The 11,242-nt window shown below is 52.6% G+C and overlaps 1 protein-coding gene across 1 annotated transcript in view; it reads left to right on the top strand.

Moving 5' to 3' along the window:
- Positions 1-9,518, top strand: part of SH3PXD2B (SH3 and PX domains 2B) — a 72,856-nt gene extending 63,338 nt beyond the window's left edge. The window contains exons 11-12 of the mRNA XM_019635938.1: positions 2,846-2,895; positions 2,978-9,518. Coding sequence (XP_019491483.1) covers positions 2,846-2,895; positions 2,978-4,543 — 1,616 coding nt within the window. The 3' untranslated portion in view covers positions 4,544-9,518. The remainder of the gene's footprint in view (positions 1-2,845; positions 2,896-2,977) is intronic.
- Positions 9,519-11,242: the final 1,724 nt, after the last annotated feature.

Here is an 11,242-nt window from a genome sequence, read left to right as displayed (position 1 = left end):
GTGAACCTGGTATCCCTTTGCCTACCTATGATTATTTTTTCCTTTTTAATTTATTGTGGTAGCATTGGTTAATAACATTACATAAAGTTTTAGGCTTAACCAAGTATTCTTTTCTTATGATAAATTTTGTATCCTATTTTCCTCTTCTCCAGTTTTGTTCCTGGTTCATTTTAGCATCATACTAGTTAGCTTTCAGAATTCATTAGTGGAATGACAGTGTCCTAGCAGTGGAGCTGTTGGGAGCACCTTAATTCCTTGCCTGGCCTGTGTATCTTTATAACATGTTTTTTTTGTTTGTTTGTTTTTTGTTTGTTTTTTTTTTGGTTTGTTTTTAGCTGAACCATCCTGCCACCTGTTGGCAGCTCACGGCTGCTCAGCACGGGCTGACTCGAACCACTGTTGCTCAGAGCTCAAACTCTTGAGCGAGCTCTTAACCAACTGAGCCACTCGGCCGGCCCTTTATAACATGTTTTGATAATAACGATATAGGTACCTCTCAGCCGGCTACCTTACATCCTTGATAACTGATCTTCACAGAAGTCCCAAGAGGTCTATATATTCAGCCCACTTTACAGATGTACATGAGACAAAGAGAGGTTAGGTAAATCGCCGAAAGTTACATGGCTAGTAAAGGGTGGAGCTGGGATTTGAACCCAGGTCTCCTGGTCTTAAAGCTCAGGCTCTTTTTTTCCCCTCATTCTTGAGATTTTGCATTTGCTTTTGTTCATATTAGTTCTTGGCTTCTCTCTAGTAAATGAAAACTCCCATAAATTGTGATCAAGAAGACAAGTGTTTAAAGCTTCTGCTGTAGTACTTTGCATAGAATGTAAGCTTAGCAAATCCTCAATGATAGATTTCACTTTGATTATTGTACATACTTAGTGTTCGAGTTGTTGAATTCGTGGCTATGCCAACGATGACTTGTATGCCCAGATTCACCTTTAATTGTTACCAGAGCTACCAAGATGTTGGTCACCCTCACGTGAGGTCTTAAATTTATCAGTGCCCTTTCCTGGAGAGAATCCAATAGGACTTGTCATGTGCATCCTGCTCTCTCGGTGATCTCTGCTATAATTTAATAATAGGTATTAAATGATACCTATAGGTATAAATTTGTCTTTCAGCATCTGCCAAGTGCCGTTGTAGCATTCGCTTATGTAGCCATCATGAAAACCTGCCAGTGGGTGTTATTGTTTTTACCGTTATTTAACCCGTTTTTGTGAAGTCGCAGGCATGTGTCTTGTGCAGGACCATTCAGGCAGCAGGTGGTGAAGCAGAATTAGGACCCAGGACTGGAGGCCCCAGAGCCCAGCCTCTGCCTCCTGCGCTGGGTCATGGCTGCCATTCCTCTGAGCTGGGCGCGGAGTGCTGCAGCAAAGCCAGGCCCGTGGCCCTCTCCGCCCTGAGCACTTTCTCACCCCAGGCACGGCTCCTCCCCAAGCAGGGTCCTCTTTCCTGGGCAGGGTCCTCTTTCCTGGGCAGGGTCAGGTCATGGGAAGGGCTCAGCTCTAGAGCCCGCCAGCCTGCCTTTGCCTCACAGCTTCACTGTTGACACACTTGACCCTCTGTGAGTCCTCAGCTAGAGCCTCAGTCCTGCATCTGTAACATGGGATGATAATCCCCATCATATAGAGAGGCGTGAGCACTAATCAGTTTTCCTACGCATAGCACCTGCCAGAGAATCACAGCTATTATTCGTTAGCTTGGGCTGCCATCACAGATACCACAGGCTGGGTGGTGTAAACGACAGAGATTTAGCTTCTCACAGCTCTGGAGGCTGGAAGTCCAAGATCAAAGTGTCAGAAAGGTTGGTTTCTACTTGGCCTCTCCGCTTAGCTTGCAGATGGCCGCCTTCTCACTATGTCCTCACATGGTTGTCCCTTATTCTGTATATCCTCCTCTTGTAAGGACACCAGCCCTATAGGATTAGGGCCCTCCCTAATGATCCTATTTAACTTAATTGCCTCTTAAGAGTCTTGATCTCCAAATACAGGTACAGGGGATCAGGGCTTTGACATATGAATTTGAGGGGCAGGGGGACACAATTCAGCCCATAGCATGCAGCGTGCACACCTTCCACCCATGTGAATTTAGACATACGGTGCTAAACAAAAAGGCAACAGGGAACATAAGGTCCGAAGGACTGTGGGTGAGTCTGCTCGCTGTTCCACTCAGTGGGTGTGTATCCCAGAGGGAGAAGGAGGTAAGATTAAAATTTGTTTGACCTCCTTCAACATCCATTCCCCTGTATCTAAACATGAGCTGAGGGTGATTCCCACGTTTAAGGATACGCGTTTCTCACCAGCGTGGCCTGTGAACACCAGCCAACTGCTTCATCTGGTTCTCAACCAAAGGAGCGGTGACCAAGGCTAGTCTGGGCCGTACATGGGTTCTGCCTTGTACTTCTTTAGAATTGTGGCAGACGCTGCTGGTGGCTTGCCCTGCACCTGCCCCACCTGAGCTGACCTCCAGCTGTAAACAGGTCCCCACTGCTGACAGCTTCCCACCTCCTCAGGGCACCGCCCGGAAAGGGGGGAGTTAATACCCTGGGGAGTGGGACTAGGAGTCGGGAGGTAAACGTCCCCACCACAGTGGGGCGGTCTGATTCTGCGTGGTCTCTCCGAGGGTGCCTGGTGGTTAAACCCCAGTGAGCAGATCAATAACCTGCTTATAATAGGCTCTCACGGTCCCCATTTCCTCACTTGTACTCCCTGACATTGCCTCTCAGATTAACTACCTTACCCAAGTCCATGTATCAGGGACTGCTTCTAGGGAAATCCAAAGTTAACTAAGAGCCGAGATGTTCCTGATACCTGGTAGAGTCTCTAGACACGGTCCACCATAGACGTTGTTTGGGAATCTGCTGAGCGCAAACCCTTGCTTCTGGAACTGCAGGTACATGTGGGCCTCCCAGACCGAATTGGTCCACCGGCCCTGGGACCACACCTACTAAGTGCTTTCCTTCTTCCCCCTCTAGGTCATCGAGAAGAACTTGAGCGGCTGGTGGTACATTCAGATTGAAGATAAGGAAGGGTGGGCCCCAGCAACCTTCATTGACAAGTATAAGAAGACCAGCAACGCCTCGAGGCCCAACTTTCTGGCTCCTTTGCCCAGCGAGGTGGCCCAGCTCCGGCTGGGGGACGCAGCAGTGTTGGAGAACAACACGGGCAGTGAAGCCGTCGGCCCCTCTCGGCCCCTGCCCGATGCGCCGCATGGTGCTGTGGACGCCGGGATGCCGTGGTCCAAAGACTGGAAGGGCGGTAAGGAGGCCCTGAGGAAGGCGTCTTTAGACATGTCATCATGCGCGGGCTACGAGGAGATCTCAGACCCCGATCTGGAGGAGAAGCCCAGCCTCCCTCCCCGGAAAGAATCCATCATCAAGTCAGAAGGGGAGCTGCAGGAGAGGGAGCGGCAGAGGGTGGAACAGCTCAGGGGCTCCTCGCCCAAGCCTCCTGGCATGATTTTGCCAATGATTCCAGCTAAACACACCCCCCCAGCCCGGGAGGGCAGGAGGCCAGAGCCCAAACCTGACAAAAGCAAGCTGTTCCAATTAAAAAATGAGATGGGGCTGGAGTGTGGCCACAAAGTGTTGGCCAAGGAAGTGAAGAAGCCCAACCTCCGGCCCATCTCCAAATCCAAAGCCGACCCACCAGAGGAGAAGCCGGAAGCCGTCCCCCAGAATCCCTTCTTGAAGTCCAAACCTCAGGTCAGGCCAAAACCTGCTCCTTCCCCCAGGACAGAGCCACCTCAGGGTGAAGACCAAGTGGACATCTGCAACCTCAGGAGCAAGCTCAGGCCTGCCAAGGCCCAAGAGAAGCCCTTGTTGGACGGGGAGAGCGGCCACCAGGCTGCAGCGGGCCAAGACGTGGCCTTCAGCCGCAGCTTCCTCCCAGTGGAGGGGCCTGGCCGCGCCCAGGACAGGACGGGCAAACAGGAAGGGCTTGGCCCAAAAGACATGGCCTGCAGGGTCCCCCCAAAGCCAGGCAAGGCGGCAGACCCCGTGCCTAAGAGTGTGCCCCTCCCTCTCCAAGAGGCTCCCCAGCAGAGACCTGTGGTCCCGCCCCGGAGACCACCCCCCCCCAAGAAAACCTCATCATCATCCAGGCCCCTCCCAGAGGTCAGAGGGCCCGTCCTGGAGGCCAGAGGGCTGCAGCGGGAAGCCAGCGAAGGCAAGGCGTCTCCTGCCCCCGGCCGGGCCCTGCTGGTCCCTCCAAAAGCCAAACCTTTTCTCTCCAATTCCTCCTCGGGGGGCCACGATGACATTCGAGGCAAAGGCGGGCTGGGGCCGCGGATGGTGGGCAAGATCGGAGAAAACAGGGAGAAAGTGGCTGCAGCCCCTTTCCCCAGTGCCGACAGCCCGAAGGACTTGTATGTGGCCGTGGCCAACTTTGATGGCGATGAAGATACCAGCAGTTTCCAGGAGGGGACAGTGTTTGAGGTCCGCGAAAAGAACAGCAGTGGCTGGTGGTTCTGCCAGGTCCTCAGTGGGGCCCCCTCCTGGGAAGGGTGGATTCCTTCCAACTATCTCAGAAAGAAGCCCTAGCCTCCTCTGTCCCTGTCTGGAGGTCATGGGTGTCCCTGCTGGCTTTACCCACATGTTTAATATGCCTCTTAATTTATCAATCTCCACGCAGCTTCAAAGGCAGGAAGACTGGAGAACTGCGGTTTCTTCCTCCCATGGGTAGAGTCAGCCCTCCCACCACAGCAGCCCCTGGAGGCTCAGAGGCCACCGGCTCACTTTCTCTCCACTCAGTATCTCTGCCTTAAGGCCAGTGGCACTGCCACCCAGCGTCCCTGCCCACCCAGCAGCGGGACCATGACTCTCCAAAGCCCCCAGGATCAGAAGCCACTGTCTGGAGAAACTGCAGGAAGGGTTTTTTGTTGCTTGGACCCAGCGTAGTACGGGGCTGCCCCCTGGCACCCCACCCAGTCTGTGATGGCTTGCTCCAACTTCGCCATGTCTCTAAAAGCCCAGCGACGTTATTCACTTAGTTTCCAAAATGCCTGGTACCAGAAGGGACGTCATACTGTAGAAGTGGGCTCCGTGGCCAATCCCAGGGAGGGCCCTCTTCCTGAATTTTCATAGAGGGTTTTCTTCTTCCTTCAGGTATGGAATTATGAAGCTGTGTAGAAGATCATTTATTCCCAGCTCTTCAATTTCAGTCACTTGATGTCATTAAATAGTAGACCTGTGTGACTTCCTCTGGTATGGTGAGACAGTCAGGCCCATGGGCCTCTCAGGTTCGACCAGATGCAGCTGCCCCAGGAGTGGGCCTGGAGGGCCACTTGGCCATCCTGCCTCCCATCTTCTGTCTTGGGAGCCTGGCTGGTCCTACAGGGATGGTTCTAGCCCGGAGGATGCGTCCCTTCCTGCCACAGGCTCCGGTCCATCCCTGCCCTGCCTTGGGCGTTTCACTTCTGTCTACCTAGAGCAAGAGTTTCAACGCTTGTTCAAAAAGGGGGACCATTCACAAGCTATGCCCCTTGCTGAGTAGCTAGTAGGTGCCACACTCTGTACATGGCACTTTACATTCATGTTTAACCCTCACAACAGCCCTGTCTTATAATATTGTACCCATTTTATAGATGTGGAAACTTGGGCTCAATGTGCCCAAGGCCCACACTAGCTAGCAAGAGGAGAGAGGATTAGAATCCAGGCCGGCCTGACTTCCAAGCCTGTGCCCTTCGCCCTGTAAGAGGCAAACCGGGCGGGGGGCAGGGGGCAAGCTGGTTGGGTGTTAGAGTCCTGTTTTCTGCTCCTGTGCTGGTGCCACGCCCTGAGGATAGAGCTTATGGAGCAGAGGGGGCTGAGGTGGCCTCACATGGCAGCCATGAAAGGCCCTGGTGGCTCAAGGACCAGCAGCTGTGTGTCCTCCAAACCGAGCGTAGCAAAAGCGGTAGCCCTTTCAGGAGACGGACCCAGGGCCAGGCAGACATCTCCTGCCGCTCTCTGCTGCTGCTTCCTGCTCCTCTCTGACCTTTGCAGTTTTCTTTTTGCCCCTGCACTCAGCCTGTCTGTCATCTCACTGGGGGGAGCCCAGGGCAGCCCTCCCACCCGTTTTGATGCTGCGGCCCACTGACAGGCGTGTTCATGTCGTGTCACGGCCACATAGCAAAACTAGAGCCCAGGACCCAGGGTTTCTGGCTCCCAGGCCAGAGCTCTTGCCTGTGAACCAGGCTGCCTGGGAGTGAGGGGACAGCATCCCTCCGCACCCCCCGCGACCCTGCAGGGGGAGGGGAAGGGGCCCTGGCCTGCCCTACACTGACCAACTTTCCTGGGGATGTTCGCTGCCCACCTGCAGTGCCAAAGGTCCATGTGCACAGCCCTCTTGTGTGCTCCTCCCTCAGCCCGCCACCTGGGCTCGCTTCCTGAGACGCAGGGCAGCGTCGCATTCCTCTGGTCAGTCTCTAAGTCCTGTCCCGAGAGCCTCAGGGCAGCGGCTGCTTGCTCCATGGCCCTACGCCCAGCACCTTGGGGGGAAGGAGGGAGGCTGGGAGAGGGCCACCCACCTCTTCACGGTCCCCCCCCTCACTTGGGAGGAGGCCCCATAGCATGTTTTCCTGTTTTTGATTCACTTTGGTTTAAACTGTCTTTGTGATGCTGTTATGCAGGATTTGACTTCATTTCAAAAGACAAAGCTCTAAATGGGGTTTTTTTTTTCTGACTCGCTTTCTGCTTTCATTGCTCTTTTCAAGTGTTTTGTGAATGCCTCCCATGTACTAGGTGCTGGGTAGACCAGGTCTCGGGCGGCACCCTGCCTGCCTGGGAGTTTTGTCTGCTCTTTTCCACGGACGGGGTTTGTCCTTGACCTCGTTCTCTCCTCTCGGGGATCAGCTGAGTGGGAATGGGCTGGCTCTGCCTTTCTCTGGGCAAAACATTTTCCTGCAAATGAAAAAAATTGCCTTTTTGTATTATTTTGTTATTCTGAATGGAACTGATGGTACTGAAGCCACAGTCTTCTCTGTTCCCCATTCCTTCCTCTCTCCAGCTCCTTTTGCCACAGTGGTGGGCCCTTCCCCAGGTACCTGGAAGTGGGGGGGTTCTCGATGGCAGTGGCTCTTCCTAGGTGTCCTTGCCTGGGGACTTAGGTTTACACCATCTAGGACTGTGGCCGCTATTCTGTGAGCAATTGACGAAGCATATGCAAAATTCCCCTGGAATGACAGCTGTGGAAAACGGCCTAGGCCATGGGAATAATCCCAACCCCAAGCTCCGGCAGGTCCCCGGGGCTTAAACACGCTCCCTCCTTTTCCTTGGTCCTCACGACAACCCCATGAGGTGCATGGGATCAACCCCAAGCTAGACTGAGAAAATCGAGGTTCCGGGGGTGAGGCCCCACGCCCAGCTTTACCCAAATGGTGACCAAGCTGAGACTCAGATCCAGGGTGTTTTCCTCCCCGATGCCCTGCCGTCAGCAGTGAAATGCACCTGGGGCTTCCAGGGAAGCAGGTGGCCCTCCCTCGGAATTTGGATTTCTCCCCCTCCCACCCCCGATTATGCTTGTCAGTAGGTCACAGGCAAATGCCAGGTTAAGGGCCGGCAAAGGTTTTTTTCCCCTCGCCCTTGCGTATTTCCCTGTGATGACTATTTTATCTTACACCTTGTGGTGTCAACAGCTCTTTGGAAAATCTGAGCTTTAGGGTCACCACTTGATCAAATAGGCCTTTGCTCAAATTTTGCCCTCAAAATTTCTTTGCCATTTGGTGGGTTTGTGTCCTTGTCCCAGAGACAAGACTAGGGGAGAGCTGGGCTCCAGCTCAAACCACTTTTAATGCCCGGCCCTGGTAAACAATTGCTAGAGCCCAGATCCGGCTTCCTATAAGCCTCTGCCATGGGCCTCTCCATGTCATCAATTTCTTAGGTAGAGTTCTAGGCCTTAAAACATTTCTGAGCCCACCGGGGATTTCATTAGCAGGCGGGACAGAGGGAAACAAACTTGCCACGTTAAAGGGCAGGTGCCGCATCTCCCTAAGGTTTGGAAGGACCTTCGGCTCAGGGACGGACAGTCTAGTATATACTCAGCCTGTACGAAGTACCCAGAACTGAGTGGGAGAAACAAGGAATTGCTCCTGCTCTCAAACAGCTGGCAACTCGACCTCATCAAGAATGAGAATGGCCGTGGTTTGGCTCCCACCCTCTCACTGTGCCGATTCTCTAAGCGTTGCGTCAGGACGCTCCTTGGGAGGTCTTGCCCTCTTTGCATTGTTTCGGTGGGCACCTAACAGCCTTAGCCACGCATGGCAGTCCTGTCTGCCCTCCTTGGTTGTCCAGGCCCATCATTAGGGCTTTTGCTGCAAACAGCCATACCATGCCATAGACCAAAGATTCCCTAGTGTTAAACTGTGGCCTGAATGGTGGTAACTGGCTCACATTGAGGCCTGAGGGTGCGGGTGCCCACTCTTGGCCTGGAGGAATTGCTCCGAACTTGGCTAACGTTCTGACATGGCTGCAGAGTTAAAACCAGGAGGCTCCCCAGTTCTTGCCCACTCGTGGGCCACCTGCTGAGGACCCTGCCAACCACCCAGCTCCATGGTCCCCCAGCTCCATGTCTGGTTTCTGGTGCTACCCTGCCAAGTTATTGAGCCCCTCCCTCATTGGGCGTCAACAACCCACCTTCCTATTACTCTCCTTTACTCCACGGGAAGCCTTCCTCCTTCCAGTCTGGGACAAGGGGGCTCAGTGTCTTTCCTTGGAGAAGCCAAACTCAGTGCCACAGCCAGTACCTTTCACCTTCAGGCCTTCTGTGAACATGACAGGAGGTGCCCCACCAGGCTCGTGACAGCAATAAGCAGTTCTGAGACAATGGAGGCGTCCATATTTGACCCCCGTATGTACGCCTGTGTGCCCGTGTCATTGTTACTAGCACCCCTTTCACTCTTACAGGGGTGGTGAGAAACTGGTCACCTTAGCTACGACCCACACGTCCTGCTTCAGGGAGCCTCCAAGTAAATCGGCCCTTTCTTACGTCCCTCCAGGAACAGCGGGCTCTGACAGCATTGCCCCGCCACCTCATGTCTGCTCATAAGATGACGCGGGAGATCTCTGCATACTCGGCACTCCTTATGCCCTCTTGGCAAACGAACAAAGTCTGGTAGTGTTTTTTTGTTTCCTTTTAACACACACACACAAAATACATGAGGATATATTATGTGAGGGGGGTGATGAACAATTAGCTGTAGCATGTATAGACTATATACTACCATTAGACTTTTTCTTTTTTTTTTTTAAATAAAATGCTTGACTGGTTTCAAGCTTCGTTGTGAAGATGCAGTGTCTATGGATTTTTTTTGGCTGAAGAAAAAGGGTGCATAGCTTTGTGCGCTAGCATCTTGGCCTGGAGTTTTGAAATGAAAGAACAGAAGCCTATGTGAGCTTATATGTTTGGGTATTGCTGAGAAATAGGGGTGACTTCTCTCTCTGGGCCATAGTGCACCTTGGTTTTTTTAACTAGTGTCCAGAAACCAAGGGAAAACTGGGTGTCCACCACATGTCCTCAGCTCCGCCCAAACTGGAAGACTTCACATGGTCAGGGAGTGGAGCCTCACTGGCATTGCCTCCTGATGGGCAAGAGTGTGGTGGAGGGAGTGCAGGGGCTGCTCAAGCCATCTGTTCCTGGGGGGGGGGGATGTGGGGGATGAGGGGTTGGAGGGCTTTGCCTGAAGTTTTAACACTTTCCCAGAGGCAGAGAACTTCAAAGGGGGGATTTACATAAGTATTCATCCTCCCTTGGAGGAAACACTAAAGGAAGCAATGCCCTCTGGCAGACCTTGCTTAGGAATAATGGTTATTCATATACTGTATTAATCTCTGCTCCCATAAGAAGGAAAATTGTTATGTGGTTCAGGCCCCCCTTGGGAGCATTTTCTCCCAAATCTTCCAAACCAAGAGTGCTTAGCCATAGGATGCAGGTGGCAGTGGCCTGCGCTTCCCTGGCAGGTGTGGAGGGGCACTGGGCCTCACGGGATGGGATGGAAACAACTGTGGTCAGGAACCAAACCTCACTTATCCTGTCGCCTCCCCTCAGGTCTCCCTTGGAAGCAGCACACACCATTCCCTTTATACCGTTCCAGGAGTGTCGTGCCAAACTCCCTCCTCTACAGGGTCCTGGGGAATTTGTGGGTCCAAGACACATCGTGAGGCCACTCTTCCCCAAGTCCAGGGTCTTTCATTCCCACCCTTCTGTAGCTCAGTGCCCATCTGGTCCTCACCACCTTGCAACCCATGCCTCCCAACCAATGGTTCTCAAATTGCAGTGACCATAAAATGAGCCAGGGAACTGGTCACAGTGCACATTCCTGGGCTGCGCCCCTGAAAGTCAAAATCAGCAGGAACCTGCACCCTTAAAAAGTATATTATGAGGAAATAGCCCAAATGGTCCACTTTTGAGAAACAGACTCTCCACCTTGCCTGCCATAGTCCTAGGTGTTCAAAAATGGTGCTTCGTACTATTATTATTGATGTTGCCATGGTTTTCCTGTGCGTTTACTAAATTCCTGGCCTGTGGAGCACACAACACACACTCATTTCACCCTCAAAGTGCTCAGTGAAGTAGATTTCTGCATTTTCTCTAATTCCTTTCAACTGCCTGCAGCTTGGCCACACACTTGTACAGTATAGTATAGAATAGTGGTCTTCAAACCGTTTTCATTGTGGACCCTCATGCATTACTAAATAAACGTATCAGGTACAAGAATTAGGTGGGAAGTCCTTACACCACACGCCTGGGGCTCCCTTCCATGTGAAGGGAACTCCATTAGACTAATGCTCCAGCCTTCTCTGTCTCCCTAGGGTAGAGGAGGGACTTGTCTAGATGATCGACATTTAGGAGAGCTGAAGCCAGACATGCATAGCTCAGCCCCTCTGTCTGTCTCTCCTGTTTGGGGTCAGGTGTCCTCAGAGCACACCTTCCCCTTGGCGCGTTGGCAGTGGGAGGCTTAGTGGTAAAAAGGGTGCTTTTCAGAGGTGCCTGTAACTGCATCAGTCAGCATGTCTAATTCTGGGATGCGGACTTAGGAGACCCATGGTTGCGGCCCACTCCCCTAAGCCAGATGCTCCCACAGCCCGCTCAGGAATAAAACTGAGATTTTGTTCTCCAGTCCCCAGAACCCTCTGTCTCTCTCAGTTCTGAACTCAGGTGACGAGAAAGGGGAACAAACATATTAGGCTCCTTAAAAACTATCCATTGGGCCGGCCGAGTGTCTCAGTTGGTTAAGAGCTTGCTCAAGAGTGCGAGTTCTGAGC

This window comes from Hipposideros armiger, unplaced genomic scaffold, assembly GCF_001890085.2.
Source record: "Hipposideros armiger isolate ML-2016 unplaced genomic scaffold, ASM189008v1 scaffold_25, whole genome shotgun sequence".
Classification (NCBI taxonomy): Eukaryota; Metazoa; Chordata; class Mammalia; order Chiroptera; family Hipposideridae; genus Hipposideros; species Hipposideros armiger.
The sequence above is the reverse complement of the archived record's forward strand: the minus strand, read 5'-3'. Positions and strand labels throughout refer to the sequence as shown.